Consider the following 25704-nt stretch of genomic DNA (forward strand, 5'->3'; position numbering starts at 1 on the left):
AAGTGTGTTTTACTGATGTTATAGTATTAAAAATTTTCAAACCAAGTCAGTAGCATAACAAGAAATTAAATTGCCTTGGAAAACTGCACATGTTGTCTAGCTTGAATAACTAACACTTGTATTGCTTTTACCTTGGGCTTTTATATTGGTTACATACTGCATGGAAAGGAGGCAAGTGCCTCTTGGGTACTTTGAAGAAAGCATGATGGAAATTTCTCATGAAGGTAGCAAGAATCTGCCCACTCTAACTTTGCAGGAAAGGGGGCTTGGGGTTTCCTTGGTTTGTTTCTTTTTTAACGCAAAAATATTTTGCAGCTCTGAGAACGAAGCGCGAAGCTGAAAATGCTGCTTCTCAAAATAATGGATACAGTTGTCTTTGGGATCTGTTAATGTTGCTACTTTTTCAGACTCTAAGGATGTATTTGTACACCCTGTGTGTCACTGAGAGAAGTCACTATAAAAATAATTGCTTAAATCTAGCTGTTGTGCGTTGCAGGTTATAAAATTATATTCACTCACAGAGAAATAGTGATTCATGAGCTGAGAAAACTGAGGAGGATTATGATTGCATTAAACCTTTTCCAAACTAGTTGTGTAAGTAATGCAGAGGTCTCTGAAATGTCAAGTCTCTTTTTACCCTTTTACTTAACTTCTGAACCCTGAAAATCTCAACTTTGTGAAGACCTCCTCTGGTGATACAGGACTTGAGAAGGAAGGGATATTCTGCAAACGAGAAGAACAATGGGGCATGACTATTGAAATCGCATTCTCCTTCATAATTTGCAGTAGGAAATATTGTGGTTTTGCTTCTTCTTCAGAAAATATTTAAATGGTTGCAAGCTGAGCAAGTGCAAGACTTTAATACATGTGGCTGACGTGGCAGATAAAAAAATAGTAATTTTACTGTAATGCAAATTGTCTGCTGTGGTGGGATGGGTGCAAAGACCTGGGAAGTCACTGGCTGAGTTTTTGCTGTGTTATAGTTATGCTTCCACATACATCTTTTTCCATCTGTATTTATCATACCTGTTATATAAATTAGATTTACCTCCTGTTTGCTTTTCTGAGCGGTAGTCCATGAGACAACAGTAACCAAAGTAGATGTGACCCTTCTAGTTGTGTAAATGAGAGGGATCTAGCTGAAGTTAGTACCCCAAAGAGACTTTACTTGCTCAAAAACATGACCTCTGGATTGACAATAACTTGAAAAATTTCAAACTTGGTGTTCTTGATTCATCCCAAAATTATCCAGAAGTCAAGAAAACAAAATAAAAAACAAACAAACAAACCTCAATGCATAGGTTTTTCCTGAATTTATTTCATAGAATGGGCCTGATAAATGTCATCTTCCTCTAGGCTGGTAGCATTGTCTTTTTCTAAGCTCAATGGGTTGGTTCTTACTCTGATTTTTTTAATACTCAATGGAATTTTAATAGTTAAGTTTCTGTCCTATCCAAGCTTCAGACAGGGGAAGAAATATTATTAGCCTGGTTGGAGCCAGGAAAGTAGGAATTTCACAGTTAATAACTTCTCCATTGTTTTTTTAAGGGCTCTTGATATTCCATGATTGACACTGAGGTTGTTTCCCTCTATCCTTTTGCCTTCAGGACACAGGAACCCCCAAAAGGGCAGTAGGCTGAGGGAGGAAGGGAAAAAATGGCACTTATTATATATGAGCAAAATATTTTGGGGAGGTGAGAGGGAGTGTTTGTCCTCTGTTGAAACACTGTGCTTGATGGTATATGTGGCTGTTCTAAAGAAAACAATAACAAACTGGAGAACTAAGTTTTACATATACTTCTTGTAACTTGTAACTTGTAAATGTCACAGGTTCTGTAAATATGCATTTTAGGCCACCTGAAACATAAAGCAAGCAAATGCAGCTTGTAGCACAATGAAGTTGTGAAACATAGACACTTGTGTTTATATTTGGTGAGAACAGAGGGTCAGCATCCAATGTAACTGGGAGGAGAAAAAGAGCTTGCTTGGAGGCAGTGAGGGTATCAGAGTTGGCAAAAACACAGTCTAGAAAAGATGACCCAGCACTCAATCCAGTTGAATCTTAAAAGTGTTGGGGAACCCACCACTTCCCTGGGGAGGTAATTCCCATGGTTGGTTGGTCTCACAGTGATTTTTCTCTGGTGTTGAATCAGAATTACCCCAGAACTAACTTGTATCTGTAAAAGTTGGACCAGATCCCTGAGACTCCCTTCCAACCTGATATCCTATGATATGATAGAGAGTTGGGCTTTGGCTGAAATAAAATGAGAAGGAAGTAATCTTCATAGATCTTTAGATATGTACACATAAACCTGTTTCTTGATTGGAACTTCAGTTATGAAACTTATACTTTGCTTCCTGGTGTTCAAAGAGCCTTTTTAAGCCTTACATTGAAAACAGACTGAGTTTGTGCAGCGGGCCAACTTGACAACCTGAAGAGGTTTTGCAGAAGTGCTTTAAATGGAGGCTTAGAATCTCCATTTGTATTGTTTCTATGAAACTTCTGGTATTTGGTTTAATTTTTTTCCTGTCAAGCTGAACTGAAAAAAAAAGTACCAAAAGCCAGAAGTTAATGGCCGTAGTAACTCAGACCCAAAATATGAGTAAGCCAGTATCATGTCCCCAGTTGAAGCTCTCCAAGAAAATGAGCAAGTGAAGAAAAAGCAAATATTTACATTATATTGTGGCAGGCGTCACTTGAATAATTAAATGGATATTTGTAATATTATTTCATGTTTTCTTAATTGTTTGTCTTCTAAGCCCACAAACTAGCAACTAATGATATACAATCAGTTGTTACACAATTTAACTGCATGTTGTGTGGGACAATTAACTCCATTTGTTTTTTGAAGCTACCAACAACGACATTTGATACTTCCAAGATTTTTCTTGCATTACAAAAGATTAGAACAACTGTTTCTTATAACCTTCTCTTGCTTCATAATTGCACAAACCTTTAGCACATTTTCCCTCGGCTCTTCTCCTTGTAAGGAGTCTCTGTCTACTAAGTTGTTCCGATATGTAAGCTGCTCTGTAACTCTAATAATTCTTGCCATCCTTTTTCAAACCTTATGGGATTCTTTTTGAGGTGGAAATTCCAAAACTTTTCAGGCTTCAACATGTGGATTTACACAAAGAAAAACCGTGTTATTCTTTACTCTTGTAATATTTGCAACACTTGCCTTGTCAATTGATACAGAGCAGTGAGTTGATGTTTTCCTGGGTCTGCTTCCGAAGAAGCAATTTTCAGGTTGAAGACTGCTGTTGTGTGTATGGACTTGAACATCTGTTGCATTGCATATCTGTTAATTTCATCTGCAAGGAATGATGTATGTTATTTTGCCTTTTAGGCACTAAATGCTCTTAGCTCTTTCTGAAGGTTGTAATCAGCCTTCATATCATCAGAAAGTTGCATCGTCCCCTACACCTTCACCTTTTTTTAGGTCACTTATGGGTATGCTGAAGTTTGGGCCCTCAGATAAGTCTCTTTGCCTCTGACAACATGACCATCTCCCTCTTCCTGGTTCCAACTGCTCTTGATACTTGTAATACAGTCTAAGTAATATCTGAGTAACAAATTCTGATCTCTCTGGTGGTGTAGAATTAAGAGGTTAGAAACTGGAGAAAGAGTTAAAAACAGTTGACTATATGTGCCTGAGTCCACCTTGCAGCCTAACACCTGTGAAAATCTTGAGTGGCTTCAGCGGCAACATATAGTCCCTGACAATGCTGTAGAATACTTCAGCTGCATTTGGGGAAGAACAAGCAAGTCTCTTGGTTTAATTTTTTTTAAAAAAGGCTTTATTTTCTTATTTGTGTTTTTTTTTTTTTTTTTTTTTGCAGCTTTTCTGTTTGTCCTACCTCTCTTTATTTTCCTGTCTATTTTTAAATAGTACTGTTGAAAGTAACCCTTTTAGACAGACCATCAACAGCAGGTGAGTCTTTGTCTCAATGCACAGCTCACCAGTGACTGTGAAAGGTCTGTTTATTGATCTTCTTGAAGGTAACCTAGCATTGTGTATTTTTTTGTGCCTTGAAAATAATTTCGTTTAATATCCAGAATAACAGTCAACATGGAACCTGAGGTATGTATCTTAGGAAGTAACTCTGACATGGTGTCCTGGTGTCCCGGGCCAGCAGGGCAGGCCCTTGGCAGCCGCAGCCAGGCGGGAGCTGCAGGCAGGGCAGCTGCCCCGGCTGCCCCCCAGGGCTGTCCCACCCCTCACCTCAGGCTCAGGAGGAAGGGGAGCTGTGCTGAGGGGGAAGTCCTTGTGGCTCCTCCCTCTTGGCCTGCTGCTCTCCCTGCTACTCCCCACCACTAGGCTGAGTATGAACTTCTGTACTTCATGTTGACTTTTGTGTTAGATCTGTTATTTTATTAAGTCTGTTTATATCTCAACCTGTGTGGCTTCTCTTCCTGATTCTCTTTCCCAGCTGGGGAGAGGTCACCAGGTTAGAGTTTAGCCCCAGGTACAGGCTAAACATAGATAGGTGCCTTGCTGTCTGCAGCACTGAAGGAAGGGGGTACTCTTTTTGATTAAGAACTCATGGGCACATCTAGTAAATAGGAAGTTTCATTACCCAAAGCTCTCATTCATGACCTTTTTGTGGGCAGAGATATTATGCATATGTCATGTTATGAACATTATTATATTTAATGTTGAACATTTTATGGAGGTGCTCTTGCAATACTCCAGTAGTGCATAAACTGAAGTTTAATTGTGTTCCTGTGTAAGATGATTAGAAGAGTTGAACCACTTATATGCCTGGTTTTATACGAGGGACTTGAAATCATATTGTATCCAAACATAATTAAACTCTAAGCTTATACCCTAGACTGAGGTTTTCATTTTACTAAGCAATCTTTGTTACTAAAAGTGTGCCATTGATTTGTAATAATCTTGGAAGAAACAGTCATTCACTTCTGTGGTGAATTTCAGCATGCAGGTTTTAGCCTTGCCATTTACAGTTCTGTACATGTCTCCCAAAAGAAACAGGTGAATATACATTTGAGCCTAGTGAGAGGACATGTGGGGGTCTACATGGGTGCCTTGGAGGTGAAGCCCATTCCTTACATGATGAGAACTATTGTGCATGGTTGGTGGTTGCTCAGCAAGGTTTCTTACGGGGACCTGAGGAGCAAACTAACGAAATGGATTGTGTGAATTTCTATTTTCCATGCATAGCAGAGGTTAAGGTCATCTGGAAGATGAAGAGAGTTCCAGTGTATGGAGATTGTTGACTGTACAGTCAGCATGTGTCTAATCAGATTTAATAATTTTGACTCAATGCAGGTATTGCCAGATTGATATGACTTCTGGAGAGTTTCTTTGCACAGTTCTTCAGTGTCCAGGAAGTTTTATTAGTCTGTATTCCATGCTGTGCAGATCCAGAGTTGCTTCTGATCCAATGCTGGCACTAATCTGTTCTGTGGCATTAGATGATTACGGATCTTTCTGCCCAGTGCTCTGAATTCCCGGAATACTTTGCTGGTCTTATTAGCTGTAAAACATCCAGCACAAAATACTTCAGAGACTGAACAGCTGCATTCTCATTTAGCAGTCCCAGGTCAAATAACCTGGGCTTGATCTGGGCTGGCTCTGGGCCCCAGATTCCTCAGGGTGTACCTCAATATTGGGTTGGCAGTGGCTGGTGCTGTGTGTGCATGTGTGTTGGTTACAAGGTGGATGTATTTCTGATGTGGGAGGAGAGGGCAGATCGAAGATTTTTGTTGGCTTCTGTGAGACCCAGTTACTGTTTGAACAATGTAAAGGATTATTTGGTGTGACAATCAAAATTTGACTGGTGTTGCTCAAGAGAAAATGTAAGGGAGATTTTCTTTAATTCCAGTCTAATATTCAGGTACCCAAAACTGACACCATTCCTTCATAATGTAATTAGTTGGTGATTTTAAATCAGGAACATTTATATTTGTTAAGATACTGCAGTCACAGGAATAACGTCTACAAAATAAATTGAGAAGCTTGGCTCATTTTACTTATTAACTCTCCACAGACCACTTTTTTTATTGTAATAATATACAGTCTCCTTTTTCCAAGGTATTTCTTATACAATCAGAAGTGCTGCTGCAAGTAGAATAAAACACCTGATATGATTATAATTTAGCCAATAATATGATGGTGAGAGATAAGCAACAGGCTTATGTAAGTATGGGGAATTTCTATATCACTCTGCATCTTTTTTGCGTGTGAAGGGGCTGCTGCCTAATTAATTCCTTAAACTGGGCTCAGCTGGCACTTTGAAGTTTTACTTAGGCGTAGCTGCATCAGAGCTTGGCCTGCCCTGGGCTGGCATCCCTAGTGCTTGCTTCATTTTGCACTTGAAGTTTCCTTATTGGTCTGAGAGCTTATAGATGAGGATAAAGTCAAGTTCTTGTCAAATGGTGTGTTAGGAACTATTCCACTACATTTCATGTGTTTGGCACTTTGCTGTCAGAGTGGAGGAAACAGTGTGTTTAAATGACTATTCAGAATATTTGTTCTTTTAAGTAATTTAAAAACACTTATTTCTCTTATAGCACTTAGAGCCAAAAGGGCTTGTACATTGATACTTGTGTATTGAAAATTTTATTAAAGTAAACATCAGAAAAAACTTCTTTCCTGTGAGAGTGACAGAGCACTGGAACAGGCTGCCCAGAGAGGTTGTGGAGTCTCTCCTTCACTGGAAACATTCAAAACCCACCTGGACATGTTCCTGTGTGATGCTCTGGGTGATCCTGCTCTGGCAGGGGGTTTGGACTAGATGATGTCTAGAGGTCTCTTCCAACCCCTAAAATTCTGTGATACTGTGATTATAGACCTTTCTTTTAAACTCAGGAAAAGAAATAAGCATAATTGGAATTTTTCCTAGGCTGTTGGTGGTTTTCTGGCATATCATAAACATAAGCTTGTTGAATGTATCTTGCATCAAGTATGTCTACTTTTATATGAGGTGATCTAGTCTTACACTTAAGCGAGGATGGTAGTAGAGTTACTGAAGTGCGGTGGATGAAGTTCAAGAGAAGCAAACCCTATTAATTTCTTCAGTTTCTCTGAGAATCAAATTACAAATAAAGTTACTTTTGGCAGAAATTCCAACTAGAAGTAAATTTTAAGAAGGGAGAGATTATGTTTGGAGCATCCCATACTTGGACCAAGACTTTAGTTTCTTTATACTCTTCAAATGTTTGTTGTTAGCTCAGATGTGCTTAGTTACCAGTTACTCATGTGCCATTGCCTTACCAGCTGCAAGTTCTGCTTGTGACAGAAGTACTGTGCCATTACAGTATTTTGAGGCCAGAATCCTGTCAGGGCAGGAGCCCTTACCTTTGTTAATGGGTTATTGTGAAAATCAAGCTTACAGGAGTTAAGACAAAGGAAGAAAGTCATTGAGTTATTGCTCTTGATAGATGGATTTGGCCAGCTTACTGCTGTGGTATAAAAAGACTGACTCTTCATTTATAACAACATAACATTAAAAATATTAAATCACTTTAGGCAAGTATGAGATGTTTAGTGCTAGGTCACAATGTTAGCTTTTCAAAAGCATTCTGGTGTGGACTTTATATGATGACTGAAAGAAAATCAATGCTAAGGTAATGCCTGGTTGAAATCTTAAAATGCTTAGGACAATTCCAAAGGGCAACTGAGGACTTGGTCCTATATTCATCACAGGTAGGGCAGTGTTGGCCCATAAAATAATAGGAAATAATGTAACACATTTGATCTTCTGATTTAATTTGTTAATAAGTAAGAGAAGATTTGTTGATGTTACCTTGTTTTTACTCTAAGTTGTTGTTTGTGCCACTGCAAATTTATAATATTTGACCTCTCAGGTCACAAACTTTCCAACCTTGAAAATACAATTTATTTATTTATTTATTTATTACAACAGTGAAAGCTGACCATGGGGTCATGTGATTTACTCTTAGGAAGCATCCAGAGGAAATGAAAAGTATCTATTTGTGTGCTCATCCATATTTAAACGTTTAGACTTTCTGCTGACTGTCACTTGACTCTGTACCTTAGGAATGTATGCAGGTGGTCTACAGATGGCTTGATTTGCTTGGCTTGTTTAACATGCACATTGCATTCTGTGCTGGGTTCATAGCATGAGGTTTAATACAGTGTGAGCTTCATGTGTTTATACAAAATAGAATAAGTTTATTAAACTGGAAAATATATATATATATATATTTATTTTTTTTTTATTCTAACTCTTTAGACGTCTGAACAAGAATAAATTGCAAGTTCTTCCAGAGCTGCTTTTTCAGAACACACAGAAGTTGACTAGATTGTAAGTACAACCTGATTTTTTCTATTTTATGTTTCTTGTTTTTCCAGTTTGCATGTTTGTGTGTTAACTTTGGTGAGAGGTTTGATTTTTGTGATATTACACCTGCTAGATAATTAGGATTCTTAAGATGATGATTTGTTGGTGTGAGGGATGTCATAATTTAGTAGAGCATAAATATCAGTAGGAAGAGAAACCTTTTTTTTCCTAATCTATTCACCATGATTAATTCAAGGTGAATTATTTTCAACTCTGTGTAGATTTCTAGAGACCTGTAGTTAATAGTCTAGATGTCCACAAAGAGAGGTTTCATAGTCTTATTTAAAAATCAGTAGGTTGACAGAATACAGATTGTTTGCAGCTTTTTTAGTTGTAAAAATTATCTAAATCAAGGTATTGCCAGAGAGACCAGCAAAGTTATGGCAGCTGCCTTGTCTGTCAGGAAGGTGGGAAAATATGGAGAGAGAAATTATTTTCATCTCCTTAAAATATAAAAAACTGTTTAAAAATGTTTACGTGACATTAAGACCAATTTGGACAGCAAGACAAGACTAAAATGAGCATGGCCTTTTGTTTTGATGTGTGGAGAGAGAGCGATCTTTAAACAATGACTGGATGATTTTTTCTTTCTTTTTTTTTTTTTTTTTAATAGCAAATAGATATGAAATAGATGAACAGGTGCCTGTACAGTTACTATCAAGGAAAGTTATCTTTTTAAAGGAGTAGTCAGAAATTGTTTTAAATTGCTCTTAAAACCTGCCAAAGTTAAGTGCCTTATTCAGTCTGTCTTTCTGAAATATATGCTATAATGATAAAGCTGGGGATTTTATGCTGGATTTTATATATGGAAGACTAGTTGGGAAGATGGATGATTTGGCTAGTGAAATTTTGAGGTTAGTTACAGGATCATTGTAAAGTGATTTTTAAGAAGATAGGCTCTTTGTTTTTTTAAAAGCAGACAAATTGAACAGTATTGTGTGGTGAGTGATGCTGATACAGTCTGGGAAAGTTTCTATAATTGAGCTTTGCTGCTTTTTGAACTTGCTCATGAAAAACTGTACAAGTAAATTGATGACATTGTTCCAGAAATAAATATAAAATAAATAATTACAAACTATAGCTGTCTTGTCAACCTGAAAGATCTGCTTAAAAAATCTGTTAGATGTTTTTGCAAGCATTGTTGCAGCTTTTGAATGGAGTAGAAAATATTTGCTCAATTAATTTACTAGAACTGTGTGATATGGATTTATATTTTCATGTTCCTTGCATGTTCTTGAAATTTTGTAGTTTGAGACTCCTTTTGAGTATAAAATGTGAACTCAAGAATAAATTGCAAGTTCTTCCAGAGCTGCTTTTTCAGAACACACAGAAGTTGACTAGATTGTAAGTACAACCTGATTTTTTCTATTTTATGTTTCTTGTTTTTCCAGTTTGCATGTTTGTGTGTTAACTTTGGTGAGAGGTTTGATTTTTGTGATATTACACCTGCTAGATAATTAGGATTCTTAAGATGATGATTTGTTGGTGTGAGGGATGTCATAATTTAGTAGAGCATAAATATCAGTAGGAAGAGAAACCTTTTTTTTCCTAATCTATTCACCATGATTAATTCAAGGTGAATTATTTTCAACTCTGTGTAGATTTCTAGAGACCTGTAGTTAATAGTCTAGATGTCCACAAAGAGAGGTTTCATAGTCTTATTTAAAAATCAGTAGGTTGACAGAATACAGATTGTTTGCAGCTTTTTTAGTTGTAAAAATTATCTAAATCAAGGTATTGCCAGAGAGACCAGCAAAGTTATGGCAGCTGCCTTGTCTGTCAGGAAGGTGGGAAAATATGGAGAGAGAAATTATTTTCATCTCCTTAAAATATAAAAAACTGTTTAAAAATGTTTACGTGACATTAAGACCAATTTGGACAGCAAGACAAGACTAAAATGAGCATGGCCTTTTGTTTTGATGTGTGGAGAGAGAGCGATCTTTAAACAATGACTGGATGATTTTTTCTTTCTTTTTTTTTTTTTTTTTAATAGCAAATAGATATGAAATAGATGAACAGGTGCCTGTACAGTTACTATCAAGGAAAGTTATCTTTTTAAAGGAGTAGTCAGAAATTGTTTTAAATTGCTCTTAAAACCTGCCAAAGTTAAGTGCCTTATTCAGTCTGTCTTTCTGAAATATATGCTATAATGATAAAGCTGGGGATTTTATGCTGGATTTTATATATGGAAGACTAGTTGGGAAGATGGATGATTTGGCTAGTGAAATTTTGAGGTTAGTTACAGGATCATTGTAAAGTGATTTTTAAGAAGATAGGCTCTTTGTTTTTTTAAAAGCAGACAAATTGAACAGTATTGTGTGGTGAGTGATGCTGATACAGTCTGGGAAAGTTTCTATAATTGAGCTTTGCTGCTTTTTGAACTTGCTCATGAAAAACTGTACAAGTAAATTGATGACATTGTTCCAGAAATAAATATAAAATAAATAATTACAAACTATAGCTGTCTTGTCAACCTGAAAGATCTGCTTAAAAAATCTGTTAGATGTTTTTGCAAGCATTGTTGCAGCTTTTGAATGGAGTAGAAAATATTTGCTCAATTAATTTACTAGAACTGTGTGATATGGATTTATATTTTCATGTTCCTTGCATGTTCTTGAAATTTTGTAGTTTGAGACTCCTTTTGAGTATAAAATGTGAACTCATACTTGTTGATAACCATTATCTGTTCTCTAGAAGCTGCCAGTTGTATTTATTTCATAGAGGTGTTGCTTCATGTAGGTTGGTTGTCTAAGGGAAATAGTTATAATAGTTAAAAGAAAAGAAAAGAAAGAAAGAAAGAAAAGAAAGTTATATAAATAGTTAAAAGAAATAAATATGGAGTTTGCATCTATCTATGAATACAAACTGCAGTTTCACAGGAAAAGGCTGAATGTGTTAGTGGTAGCACTGCTCATGGCTCTCGGGCTGAGAAGAACTTCTGGTAATTGGTGGCTTTGAGGGAAAGTTGTGTGTGTTGGTAACTTGTGTGCACCTGCCTTAGGGAACCTTGCACAGACACCAAGTGAAAATTATTGAGGCTTTTCAATACCAGAGTGTCTCTTTCAGTAGATGATGTAATCACAACATGTAATAGTCCTTAACACCATGGGTATTAGTTTAAATTTTAGAATATAAAGATTGTAATAAAATTCCATAAAATAGAATGATCAATATCAGTGCTGTGTTCTGTAATGCCTCCCCGTGCATGCTGGCAAAATATTTGCCTTTCTTCATGGACATTTATCCCAAGTCTTGCTTGCTTAATAGTGCTTGAGATACATTACCTAAGTAACTTTCTCTCAGTTTAAACTTAATTTTTCTTTGGAAGCTTTATATTTTATATTAATACGGTGTGTATTTTAGTAAACAAATCTTAGCTGAGTGAACTGTTGTAGTTCCAAATGCAGTTTGTATGTTCTTTCAGTGATGGGATAAGAACAAGACATTTACTACCTACTAGAATATGAAAAAACACATGTATATATATATTTTTTTTTTTTGTTACTGCCTTGTTCCTGCTGCCAGTAGCTTTCAGAGCTGTTTTTCGCACTGCTGTTAGGGCTTGTCTGCAATCCAGCAGTGCCAGCCCTTTGCTCTTGCCTGGCTTTCCAGGCAGAAAACCCTTCCCTGCAGAGGTGTGATGCTGCACTCCCCTCCTGCAGCTGCTCTCACCAAGTTTTTCCAGAAGACAGCTGAGCTGAGACAGGGTGAAAGAGAGTAAAGGAAGTGAAGAAGAAATTGATGAGAGAGAGTGATAAATGGGTGATATAGGCTCTGTGGTATTTTTGAAGAGCAGATTAAAATGAATATAAAGTGTAGTTAGTGATGATCTTAATTTTCCACAGTATAGTCACATTATTTCTGCTGCTATATTTTCACTCTTGACTCTGAACTACGAAGCTGTCAGTTAATTATTTTACTCTTTCTGACTAGTTATAATATGGATGAACTAGCAGGTCCAATATTGAGTATTAGAATTATTTAGCTGGCTACAGCTCCGACGATGTAAAATTTTAAGAATTAAATATTGCCATGCAGCATGCCCAAAATGTAAAATGTGATTTTATTTGTTGAAAACAGTTAATAGTTTTGTTTGCAGTGATTCTTACAGCTGCTCTGTTTGGCAGGCATGCAGTGAACCACAACAGTATACAACTTTGTTAAAGAAGGTCCAAACACAGGATTTAAAAAATAGAAACCATAAATATGACATATTAAGTTTGATAACTGGATAATAGTGCGGAAGTTGAGCTTATTTATTAACATTACAAGAATTTGGTTGAGATGCAGTGACTGAGCTGCTTCAACGTAAAGGAATTTTATGTGCTGGAGGGTTTCAGGGAAGACCTGTTAATGGTTCAGGAATAGTTAAAGTTTGCAAAACAGATGGTAAGAATTTTCCCAGTGTTCTGTCAGCTGGGTTGAAATCTGCCTGGAGTTTGCTAGAGGGACAAACTTCTTAGTATCAGCTGAGCTTCTTCGGTCTGGCTGCTGGAAATGTAAATGTAGAACATGAAGTTTTCCTGTCAATAATCTGCTTGAAAAGCTAGAGATGGTTTCCTTGTGCATTTTCACTGAAATGCAGTCTCTCTATAAATGAATAAAATTTAATTTAGAATGCTTCTCAGATTGGAACAATTTCCTCAATCAACCACTTAGTCCCAGGTACCTTTGCCTTTTTTTTTTTTTTTTTTTTTTTTCAATTCTTTCCTGAAATGTTGAACTACAGGATATCCTTGCATCTTTTACAGTGCTGTTTAAACTTTGTTGTCACATCTGGTTGATATTAGAAGCAGGTATATATATATAAGGGAATAAATGTTAGATGGAATGTGAAACGTCCCACCAAATGAGTTTCTCATAGTGTTTTGAGCCTTTTCTTCTGGAAAGAGTTGATTTGAGACTCGTGGATTTTTATTTGCTTTAGTTTAGGTAAGAGGTTTAAGTTGGATGGTGAATGAACCCTTGATTAGATTCTCTACTGGAAATGTTTGCTATTGCTCTGTTGCTTTGATTTCCTGGGTTTAAAAACTTTTTAAATATTTTATCTGGGATAAATAATAATTCAAATTTCAGACACTTTCAATGAGAAAACTGAATCAAGGTAAAATACTATTATTAAATCAAGATATGGAAACTAAAGGGGTATTTTATAATTTCAGGTATTATTTACTAATACATAGCCAAAAAGACAAAGGTAATATTATTCTTAATACCAGTGTTTAAGTGTACAGAGACAGCATAGTAACTTAAAATGTAACATGACAGCTATAAAGGCAGGTTTTGACCCCAAGACAATAATTTTATAATATCCAAAACAATGTGTGAAATTTATTTGCAAAGTTCGTAAACACAGCTTAGTGCATGCTGGAGTCAGGAGTTTGTTTTCTGTGCTCAGCTGGTGTATCAAATTCTTGTAGTTTATCTGTTTTTCGCTGAAAACCAAGTATGCCAGTGGTCCTTGAAATACTTAAATACCCTTAAAAAATGAACCAGCAACCTTCCCCAAACACCCCAATATGTGAGAATATATTTGTTTGTTTTCGAAACTTCCAAACCCAAATGTCAGCTGCTAAGTAGTCAAGGTAGTTTTGCTGTCCATATTAAAAAAACCCAAAAAACAACAAAACAAAACCACAACAACTCTTAAAAGTGCTCTGACCTCAGGGTTTGCAGTAAGAATTAATGCTTCCACCCAATTTACAGTCATGGAACATTTGTTGGGTCTATCTGCTTTTAATGGATGGACTTAGTTGTCACTTGACAAAACAAACCAGGCTCTGGAAACTTCAAGATACTGAAATCTGATACCAAAACTATCAGATTAGTGGAAGTATCCATTAGATTTTAAGTAATTTACATTTTAGAGTAGTATCAGAATCTAGAAATTGGACTAAACCTGAACACTGTAGTGTGAAAGCAGAGCCCTGGGAATCCTGAACTTAGGGACAAAACCTGTTCAAGGCTGTGCATGCATTAAACCTTTAACATCTCAAGGTATCTAAAGTTTGTAGTTATGAGTGTCCCACTGTTTTATAGTATTAATTTCTATATATTTCTAAAGGAGACTAAATAAAGCAGCATGATGAAAAAAATATATTGTACAAAATTACTTGTTTTAATAAAATGGGACAGCCTGTTAAGATCAAGAGTAGAGCCATTGTATATCATGTGGGTTGTTGTTAATGTGGTGTAACTCTTTGTAGCACAGTGAGGTTTGACATGAAAACTGAATTAACAAGACTGCTTTATTGTGTAGTGGAATATTTTGAGAGGTCATTGATGGATGGAAATGGCAGGCAAGTACTTGTACTATACAATACAAATTCTGTAAGTAGCTATAGAAAGGGACAATACTCAGTTCCAACAATCAGAAAACTGTTGAAGTTGGCACCTCTGGAAGGCTTGTCCAACTCAAGCCCCTGCTCAAACAGGGTCACCTAGAGCAGACTGATGCTTATGTCCTGATGACTTGCACATCTCTCCCACAATGGTTCAACAGCCTCCGTAGGCAACCTTTACCAGTGCTCAGGCACCCTCACAGTAAAATAGTGTTGTGTTCAGGCAGAAACAGGAAACTGTTTTGTTGCATTCATGTACAATGTAATGCAAAATAACTTGTGAAGCAAACTGGATTTAAGACAGACAAAAAATTTTTGCAGTGAACAGATTATAAGCAAAACTTGAATGCTGTTACTTGATTTCCTAGCTGGCAGTCAAGCAACTTAAGTCATGAATTGTTTTAATAAGTTTTATAGCTATTTACTGATGTATGTATTTTTTTCATTGTAAATGAATGTTTTCCAGGATCAGTGATCATCAGTAATTATGTTTTGCTTTTTAAGTGCTAATCAAACACCAGTTAGGCAATACTTCCCTGAAGCAAACTGGAAAAAAGCATATCAATTCCAAATTCAAAGAGGGAAGAAGAGAAAAAGGGCAGAGGGGCTACTTAGCTGCCTGCTAAATGGTACAGGGAATCTTGTGCTCACCCCTCTGCTCCATGGTGTTCTGTGAGGTTAGTGGCTGTCAGGAGTCATCTGGTGTCTGTTTCTGTACAGAACTACTGCTTTTGAAAGCATGAAAGAGATTAATATGTGGAACTTTGTTAACTTGCACTTATCCAGTGTTATCCAGTTATGGAATTTATGGTGTGTTTTATCTGATCATATTTAATTTACCTTTACGTTTTTTTCTTTATGAAATAAGAAAAATACGTACCTCCCATTTTGTCAATAATTTATTTAAAGCACGAACATGAATTTCATTTGCTTTTTATAACCATAGCTATGTATTGTATTAGATCCTGTAAGTTTTCTAGTTCAGGATTCAATGAAGGGACATGCATAGCTAACAGAGTGTGCATGTTCTGCAAAACAATTGAATAAGTGCACTTGAAGGAGCACTAGTAAAAACCAAGTATTTGACCTTTTTTGTTGTTAGTAGTTATTTAAAGGTAGATTAGAAACAAGAAAGTGTCTGCACACATAATGCACCAAGTGCTTCTGAATAATTTTCAGGCAAATTTATTTTTGCTGGCTTTAATACCTTTATTGCTCAATTTTTCTCCTCAAGGAAGATGCAAAAACCACATTAAAACTGCCTATACGTAAGTTTTTCCTTCATATGTTTTGAAGATACTGATACAAAATGTATATTAATGTACGGATGTCCATACTTGAAAGCAATTTTAATGACAAAAGTAATAGACTCTAAACCCTATGTTGTCTGTTTAATTTTTTATCTTATTGACTATTAGTTCTATTTTCCACATCACTATTTGCCGTCTCTCTTCCAGATTTGTCTGCTTCTGTATTATTTCACTGTTTGTTCAGTGTTTATATTTGATTTTCTCTAAGTAGTTTCATTAGATAGTTCCTAGTAAGAGCAGCTGGAACTATTTACTTACTGCTTTACTTCTGAAGCTGGCCTTGTTAAACAGAAATGGAAAGGTGTCCTTGACTTCTGGATTCACTGTGTGAGACTCTTGCTCTGTTGCACACTCTGCCTGCGGTCAGAAGTTGGCGTGGGTTTTCAGTGTCTCCTGGTTTGAATTTGACAAGTGTAGTGTGGATTAGATTTTACCAATGTCTCCTTCCCTTTGAGTGCATTTATAACTGTTTATTGTAGCTAGGAGGTTGTTTTGCGTGTGTAAGATGTGCCAAGAATTTGCTGCTGAAAGTCTTACTAGAACTATCACTTGTAAACCCTCCTTCCTAGCCTAATCTTTAGCAAGGCTCTAAGTATCAAATCATGACCCATGATCAAATTCAGTCTTTTATCTAGTGAATGTCATCAGAAGCTGTGTTTGGAACAGCAACCAGTTCATAAATTTTCTTAGTGTCCTCTTTATTTTCCCATTTGTTCTTTTTCCAGAAAGAAAGATCTCACAGATTACTGACTTAGAGCTCCATTATCATTTCACATTAAAGCAGGATCCTGACTATTCAATTGTTATATGAGTTTGAGTTATGGTGTTGCCATGACAAAATAGCATGGGCTGTAACTGTGTGTTTTTGTGGTTTTATCCACATCCAATAATTGTCGTTTTATTGTGTATAGATCACAGCAGGTCTTTTAGAAGACAGTAAATAATTACAGTAAGTGTTTGCTGGTCCCTAGGGTGCACTTCTGGCTTGAGAAAGATGTGCATTAGGTCAGAGGCTTGTGCTGCAGATAGCTGGATGACACATACACCATTTATCAAGCTGAAGTAATTTTATGTCTTTTTGGCTCTGGTTGTAAATAATATATATAGCAATTGTTTTTTAATACAAAGACACTGGTTTCATATGGAGAGTCAAAGGACTTTTTCCTGTCTAAATTAGTGCAGAAGATTGATTGTAATTTTTTTATTTAAGAGTAAAAGACAAAATATGTCAAAAAGCCAAAAGGCTCCCTCATCAATGCTACTTTTCCCCGTGTGAAATTGGTTATTTCAAATTATACTGTGCAGATGTTTTGTTTCCATCTTGGGAGAAATAGGCATGAGTGGAGAAGAAAAGGTGCTGTTTGTGAAAAATACATCTGGGTTTTAGTGGCACCTTCCAAGAAAACAACTGTTGCCAACTTCTGTGATCAGGTCATCTTACTAATATTTAAGGTGGCTTGTGGCAAAGGATTATACATTTCCAGAAGAAGTACCATACATGCAGATAAAGCATATCTGTTTTGGAAATTAACTGTTACACTGTTAGCAGGATAACTGTTGCCTTTCATGTTCACTATTAGCACACATGCTATTAGAAAGGCAACATGCTCTTTTGATTCATGTGCAGATAAAGAAATTGGGAGACTCCCAATTTGAAAAATCAATTAGCCCATAATTTGTTTGGTAGCCTTAACCATGTTGCTGGGTGTCAGTTTTCCTGAATGTAGGGTTTTTTCAAGCAATCTCAAACATACTCTAAAATCAAATGTCTGGGAGACAGCATATTAAAAATTGTTATACTGTTACTGTCTGCTCAACATTGTCTTGACTGGAAAATGTGGAGTTTATTTTACTAACATCAAAGTAGCCTTGGAAGCTTACAGTGTCCTGCCCAGGACTTTACATCTAAAGCACTATTGTAAAAGTTTGAGAGTTCTTAAAATTCTTCTTATTCTCAGTATAAAAAAGAGAATATTGATTACATTCAGTGTAGTCACTTGATCAAAGTTAGATATTAATTCCCATCAGAATTAATTTTTTTCTCCATGACCAGGATATTTGAAAACATCCTGGAGATGTTTAGCACAATTATTCTGTTCTGATCTTCCGCAGACTATTTTTCTGCTTTCTGTGAGTTGTGGCAGAGAAAACTCCATTGGGACTCTATGGGTTAGTCATCATCTAGCTAGCTGGAGACGTGTTTTCTGAGGGTGGTCATGCAGGCTCTGCCAATTCTGAAATGCACCCATTTTAAACAGGCTTCAGCTTCTCTGTTTAGTGACAAGTTGAAACTGGGGCAAAAAACACAATGGTTTGGCTACTTGTTCTGCTGGCTCTTGCTTGACTGAAAGCTATTACAAAGTTCTCAAAATACAATAATTGTGGGGGGCATTATTGGCTTACTGTTTTCTTACATTAGTCTTCAGAACTTGATTCATTTGCTTCTGTTAGCAGCATTCAAGGCATTGCAGCTCCCTGCAGTGATGTGTTCTGGTTCTTCTGCCAGGGTGTGTGGTCGTGGTTGGGTTGGATCATGGTGGCCTCTGCAGAGTGGCTGTGGCTGCTGCAGCCGTGCCCTACTGATGTTAAACCTCTGTGTAGAAGGCAGTCAGAATAGCTAGGTTTTATCTACAAGTATGTCATTATTGTAGGCATTCTGACCTGCTGCTTTGTAGGCTATTTCTTTTCTGGGAACTGAACAACTCTGGTAGTCTGACTTGTGTACTCAAAGTTTGTCAGTCAGATTTACTGCATTTACTTTGCTAAATGTGGCTTTTTGGCCTTGCTACTAGAGCTAGTCTGCAAATGTCAGCACATCATGGTGTACTGGCACATAATTTATTGTTATATGGATATTGCTGTTCTTGTTTAAAACCTTCTTTTTAATTGGTTAATTCATATGTGTTATTTTTTTGTAGTTTTCTCATTGGCTGTACATTGAAAGGAGCTGAAAAATGCTTTGCTGAATGCTCAGTTTAGTGAATGTGTCCTGGCCACAGTGAGAGGGAGCAGTGGCAAGTTCACTTGTAAATTTTCATTACTGCAACTAGGAGAACAAACAGAATAAATATTACTTTCTTTTTTTTGGTGAGCAGAACATTAGAATAGGAGTGTTTAGCATTATTTTCCCATTTGAGGCCGTTTCCTTATGCAAGTTGAATGTAGGAAAAGATTGAACTGATGATCTGAGGCATCTGTAGCATCTGTATAATGGGAAAAATATGATAATGATATGGTAAATATTTCCATTGCTTTCCATAGTAGGATGTCATCCTGAGGGTAAAGATTAGTTTACTTTCATTGTCTTGTAAATGTCCTTTCTGATACTTGGGGAATATATGGCAAATAGTGTGTTTCTTTTGGTGTGCAAGTGAATAATAGTAGTGGACATGATCATTGTTCTAGAGGTGTTAATAAAGATTGAATTAGAAGTGTTATGCATCAAGTCTTGATTTTCATCAGCAACTTCAAAAATGAAAGGCTATTTTGCATCACATCATTTTCTGGCTTCTAGCTCTACTACCATTTGCTGTTTCACAGCAGCAGGACTTAGCTTTACCTGCAGAGATTTATCGCATATTCAGAGCACCTGAGAGTTAAGATTATTGTGGCTGAAATGATGCAAGACCAAACATATCCTTGTTATAATTCTCATTTGATTTTATTCTTGAAATCTGTGAAGTGTACAATGGGAAGCTTAAGTGAGACTTTCTGGAACTTTTTAGTATTTTTAACAGGGTAATAGGGCATGCCTACTTAAAATATTTCAGACACTTAAAGGTCACTAAAATGAGTCCTGCGATTACTTGTAAATCCACTACAGTTACCTTTGAAAATACAGTTGTATATGATCCAGGATTTCATTATGGTTCAAATCTCCTTGAGTTGAGAGGAGCAAAGGGGTTGTAGCCTGAGGCAAATGTGTGGCTGTCAAATGGGTCAATGTGGAGCTGAAGCAGGAAATATTTGATCTAATGATGCATTTTCTTGTCCCAAGCGCAGTCTACATGGTAAAACCAAGAGTAGAAACTCTTTATAGAACAATTCGTGCAAGTCATTAAATGTTATGATACTGCAGGAATAGATTGGTAAGGGCAGTTTGTTGTCATCTTACTTGTTTGTTGTCATCTTACTCTTATGATTAAGAGAAGAATATCATACAAGATGTGCCTTTCAGCTGCTTTTATTTCTTAACTCAGTGTAATATATATAAAGAGGCTTATAATGCCTTGTATTGCAAGAAGTCCACGAGCTAATATTTAGCATTTCCCTATAAAATACTTTGGAACTTAGCGAAATCATTCAAATATGCAGTAATTGCCACTGTTGGAAGTTTGATATTTTCTACAATGAAAATGCTATTGAGGAGAAATGCATATTTGGAAATGAATACCTGTCTTTTGCTTTGCTCTGTTGAACTTCCTGAGGGGCCATTAGTAGAGACATATCTATAAAAGATTTCCTTTGGAAAAGAGCTGATATGGATTTACTTCATTCCTATTGATATACGAAGGAATTTAATGTTTTGAGATGTTTACATCCAAGACACAATGCCTCTGCTGAATGAACTGTGAGAGGAAAAATGTTGCAAAATAAGCCATTCAATACATTCATGCACTAGAATGTTATCAGTCTCCAAGTTTTAAACTGATTTTTCTTCAACTCCTGTATGCACATAGTAAGTGTATCTTTGGAAGGATGAGAGTGGGATTTTTGCGTTTATTCTTGAGTCACTTTTACGCTTACCATCCTATTCTACTTTTCCTCAATAACTGCTTGATTAACCCCATACCTTGCATTCCTTTACTGGGAGCAGAGCTTGATGGCATATTGTGCTAAGTTTTTGTTACTGCTTGAGCTTGTTCTCCACAAGTGGTAGCTGTTTCAATGTCTGATCTTTGGTAGTGTTTGATGTGGGTACTTGTTGGTCACTAGGAGGTACTTTACTCCAGCAGCTTCCCTTCCTTCATTCTAGAGGCCTCATATTTCTTCTGCTGTATTAAGTACTTATATGACTGCTGACAGCCAGTCCCAGGCTTTGCATTGCTGTAAGACTGGCTGCAATAAAACGTGCAAATCTAACCATGTTATTTCACTGGGTTTATTGGGAGGATGTAGTGGCACGTCAGTGTCCGAGCAAGTGTGTTGCCCCAAGAGGCAATGACTTACCTAAAGGAATTATCATCCACTGAAACTCCATAGTTTTTCTTTGGTATTAGTTATGGGACTGGGAACTGCATGTGTGTGGTGGTGCAGTGTTTCCTTTTCTACTAGTCCTTCCTATAGTGAGAACAGAATTAGACTGACATTGCTCAGGTAGACTGTTTAGTTTTGGCTTTCCAGGCAACATTTGTCAAGTATTTTGATAAAGTGTAATGTATATACATCAGTAATTACAGGCTCCAGGGGGACTATAGCAATAATGGTATTTTTTTCCTGACATGACAGGAAAGAGATTTGCCATAAGCCTGGGGAATGTAACATACCACTTGCCCCATTTGGTGTTGAACTTCAAAAAAACCCCAATATTTCTTTTTATTGGCCTTGGGTTTGTCATTATTTTATTCTCAAAACTGGTATTTCTTTTGCTTGAAGGGAATTATTTTCCTTCACTTCATGTTTCTCACTTTCCCAAATGGCATTGCTAGTTTTTAAAAATGAGGGCTACCTCACTCTTTTGCAACTGCAGCTTATTCCAGATCCTATTTAATGAGGTAAACCAATTTTGTTATGTTTAAATAAGTGAATGAGCAAAGAATCAATCAGTAGATTGACCTGTGGATAGCAGTGGCTTGCAACAGTCCTCATATCTGATTGCAAATATATGAGCCAGCATTATTTTTAAAATTGTAGTTAGTTTGTAAATTCTGTATGTAAATAAACACAATTTTACAGGAAGTGTAAATTACCTATCTTAAAAGTTGACACTTCTTTCTTACTAGTCTGTTTTTTAAACTTAGTTCACTTCATGGAGTCCTTCCTTGAAAAAGAATTCAATTAAAAGGGAGAAAAGGGTTTATCTCTTCCTTCAAGCCACATGGAGCATACCAAGATGTATGGAAAAGTGGGGAAGTACGGCTAGTATGACTCTGTGCCCTTGTCCCAAAAATGAGAGAGAATTTTGGGTAGTTTTTATAGTATATTTCCGTGTGTTCACTGATGTTTGAATATCAGTTTGGAAGGGAGAACACCAAAGTAAACTATTTTTTAGGCTTTCAGTCTGCCGTCTTCTTTAAGTGAGGTGACTTGGAAGTATAAAATAGTTCAAAACTCTTTTCATACGAAGACAAGCTATTTCAATTACTAGTACATATTCAAATGCTAGAGGAATGAATGCTAGGGATGCCTGAGGAATCGGTGAAAATTTCTTCTGAGTTGAGTAGCCAGTATGAGTGCTTCAGTATAACTTTAAACTGCACTTTATGCAATTGTTAGATATTTGGGGTTTTTAGTAACTTTCCACAGAACACTATTGTTTCATCTGTGCAGGATGTGGGGATTAATTCTAGAAATAGAGGTAGTGGCTTGTCTTGAATAAGCAGTCACTGGGCTTTGAAGTATTTTTTTCTTCACTAATGTGCCTAATTTTTAAGGATTTCACATTTAGCATTACATTGTCTATCTAATTTGTTTCTTCTTCCTGTGGAAAGTGATTTTTCTGGGTTTTGTGCTGTCATTTAGAAAGAATGGAGCATGTTAACCTCATCTACCTTTGAAGTTGACCATGCTTTTATTGGGAAGTTGAACGATATGACCTCCAAAGGTCCCTTAAAACCTGAAATAATCTGTTGTTCAATATATTATTTACAGTATTTAATGCAATGGTATGGAAGCTTTTAGCTGCTGGTTCAAGGTTTGGCATCTAATTTGGATGGGATACTTGATGGGGGGTTTTTGGTTTGTTGGTGTGTTGTTTTTTTTCCTTTTTCTCCTTTCTCTTTCTATTCCAAATAAAGATGAAATATAGTACAGAGGATTTTTGTGGCTGCTGGAAGATACTGTGCCTAAGAGGTGCAAGATTCAGCTCATCACCAGGATCTTGAAGGAGTGTGAGATGAGGTTTCTCAACTCCCACAAAATTTGAAAGCTAGCAGTAGCTGGAATTGATGAACTGCTGCTGAAGAGTAATTTTTAGCTATCTTCTGCCCCAAATTGTGCTGTTCAGATCTGCTTTGGTATCCTTTTCAGAGGTAGGATGTGCCTTGGTCTTCAGTATTTTTACATTTTATCTTGTAACATCGCATTGTGGGAGAAAGTTACTTGTTATATCCCTTTCCTGAATGTGTCCCAGTTCTGCTCTGCTAAAAACCACCTTGTAAAAGCAGAATGAGTTGCACAGTAGGCTGTATTAGGATGATTATTTAACATATGAACAGATGTGTTTCCCACGTTCTCCTAGGAAGTAGTAGGAAAAAAACCACAACAAAAAACAAACAAACAAAAAACAAAAAGGGGGAGTGGAAACAACTCAGATTGTGTCCTCAGAGCTGTCTTACGTGAGATCTTCTTCAGAGTTTATTTGCTATGGAGGCTTGTTAGTCTTCCTATGGGGGCAGATTTCCAGGTAGTTTGTTCTGGAAGACTCATGTTTTCCTGGCTTGTCCAGGAGGTCAAGTACTTCTTATATGTTCGTAGCCTCTCTTGCGGGTCTGGTGATCAAGATGACAGCTGCAAGTTGGCTATCAGCCCCTTTCAGTTTCTGGCCACAGTCTGGGTTCTTGTGGCTATATCAGTTCTATGAGAATGCACTTCTTCAAATAGTATTGGGCTGTCATTATTGAAAAAAGAACAGTTGTGTGCTTTTTCAGAACACAAGTTAATGAATCTCCCAAGGTTTGCAGTACCATTCTGTGCCGTTTTTGTGTATCTAATGGTGAAATTGGGAAGAAAGGCAAATTGGTTTCAACTTCACAATATCTGAGAACATAGCTTTTGAATTTAAATGATGTTAACTTAGTTTCAGGTTGCAATTACAGAAATATGATCTCTTTCTGATCTAAATCTGATGATCTTGATTCAATTTCCAAATTTATTTCTAAACAGCCTCTAAGGTAATGTTACTACAGTGTCAGCAGTCTACTTAGATTACATAAGAATCCCAACTATTTAAAAAGGGTGGTTAAAAGGAGATATTATCTTAATGTCCTCTGGGTTATGCTGAATTGCAAACACATTTTAAGCTACTGCAAAATCATGCCTGTGTCACAAGTGAAATTGGTAAATGAAGTAAAAGATTAGAAGATTCATATGGAGCCAAAAATATCTGAAATGAGATGGTCAATTGACAGAGCTGGGATGACGTGGAGACAAATATTGTTGAGTCTGTAACTGTTGTGTGCCTACTTGAAATTATGTATTCCTTGGTGTTTTGAAGGATAACATTATTTCCAGCATGCATATTTTGACACTTTTGGTAAAGCTCCAGCTAAGGAAAACATGACAGTTTGTTGCATGATTATCAATTCATCTGATTCTGAAGGGAAGGACTCCTTGTTAGTGCCTCCAGAAAGGCTCAACTTTAGTTACTCAATTCAGTTACTGAACTGCACACTTTCACTTAAATGCGTGTGAAAAGGTGGTGGGTTTTTCTCCGAGTAGCTTGGTTCTTTGCCCTAAAGAATTCTTAGTTTGAGTGGGAACCATGTGTATACAAAATAATTAAACATGTTCCAAAATCCTAACTTTCTTGTCATGCAGATAACTTTAGCGGTTTAGAGTTGTGAGCCTAATAAGCCAAAGAAATTGGTTATGCTGCTCAGACTGGTATGTCAGTGATGGGTAATATGTGAAGTAATTGTTAGCTATGTAAATAAGATGACAAAGTGCATTTTTGGAAGGTTCATCTTTGAAGACAAAATGAAATATCTGAATTGGTTTTCTCATTTTTATTTTTTTTTTTAACAAAAGGCAAAGTGAGTTAAGAGCCTTTAATATTATTTAGTGGTTCCTCATTTTGCATATTCATAGACTGAAGTTAGGCATCATCTTTTAGCCCTGTAGCTGTCCTCCCACAAAGAGAAGTGGTTGATTGTCAGGGTGACTGGGAGCTGTTACTGTGTTTCTTCAGGGCAGATATGTGAACTGCCTTGTTTAGTTTTGGGTGGTTTTGGTTGTTTTTTTAAGAAAAACAAACCCAGAACAATTTGTTTTTACAAGTTTTGAACTGATCTACTGTAGTTACAAATTTTTTGCTTTCTCCCTCTATTTTTCTGTCACAGATTTCCATGTCCATATCACAGACCTGTGTTAGATCTTGGATGAGTTGTCATTTTGTCAGTATATGAATGACTAGCTTTGAAAATAGTGAGTGCTGGTTATTTCAAAAGCTGTAGTCAATGTTAATTTGATCTTAAATATTTCCAGAAAGTGTAATTACCCTTGTATGTGTAATTCTTGAATTCTTTGTTATTTACTTAGTTTGAAGTGGTTGTGAATAATTTTGAGTCCTTATTTTATCAAGGAACTCTTTTCATGATTCCATATATCTGAGTTTTTAAGCATGTGGGTGTGATGCTTATTGGAAACAGTACATTGAAGTATCACTTAATATTTCATAGGATCATACAATTTATAGCTTATAAGGGAAGATATAGAAATGGCATTTGCAGTGCAATGCCTTTTTCTTTTTATTACCCATAATACACCTCAGAATTTGAATAAAAGGATGTAACTTTAATTTTTGTTATCATTTTCTTCAAAGCTATTATTACTGCCCAACTTTT

General features: G+C 36.5%; 1 protein-coding gene across 1 annotated transcript in view; it reads left to right on the plus strand.

The window, feature by feature from the left end:
* SLIT3 (slit homolog 3 (Drosophila)) overlaps positions 1-25704 on the plus strand; it is a 485523-nt gene that overhangs the window by 38990 nt on the left and 420829 nt on the right. The window contains exon 4 of the mRNA XM_010001942.1: positions 8224-8295. Within this exon, the coding sequence (XP_010000244.1) occupies positions 8224-8295 (72 nt within the window). The remainder of the gene's footprint in view (positions 1-8223; positions 8296-25704) is intronic.

This window comes from Chaetura pelagica, unplaced genomic scaffold (genome assembly GCF_000747805.2).
Source record: "Chaetura pelagica isolate M959 unplaced genomic scaffold, ChaPel_1.0 scaffold356, whole genome shotgun sequence".
In the NCBI taxonomy this organism is placed as follows: domain Eukaryota; kingdom Metazoa; phylum Chordata; class Aves; order Apodiformes; family Apodidae; genus Chaetura; species Chaetura pelagica.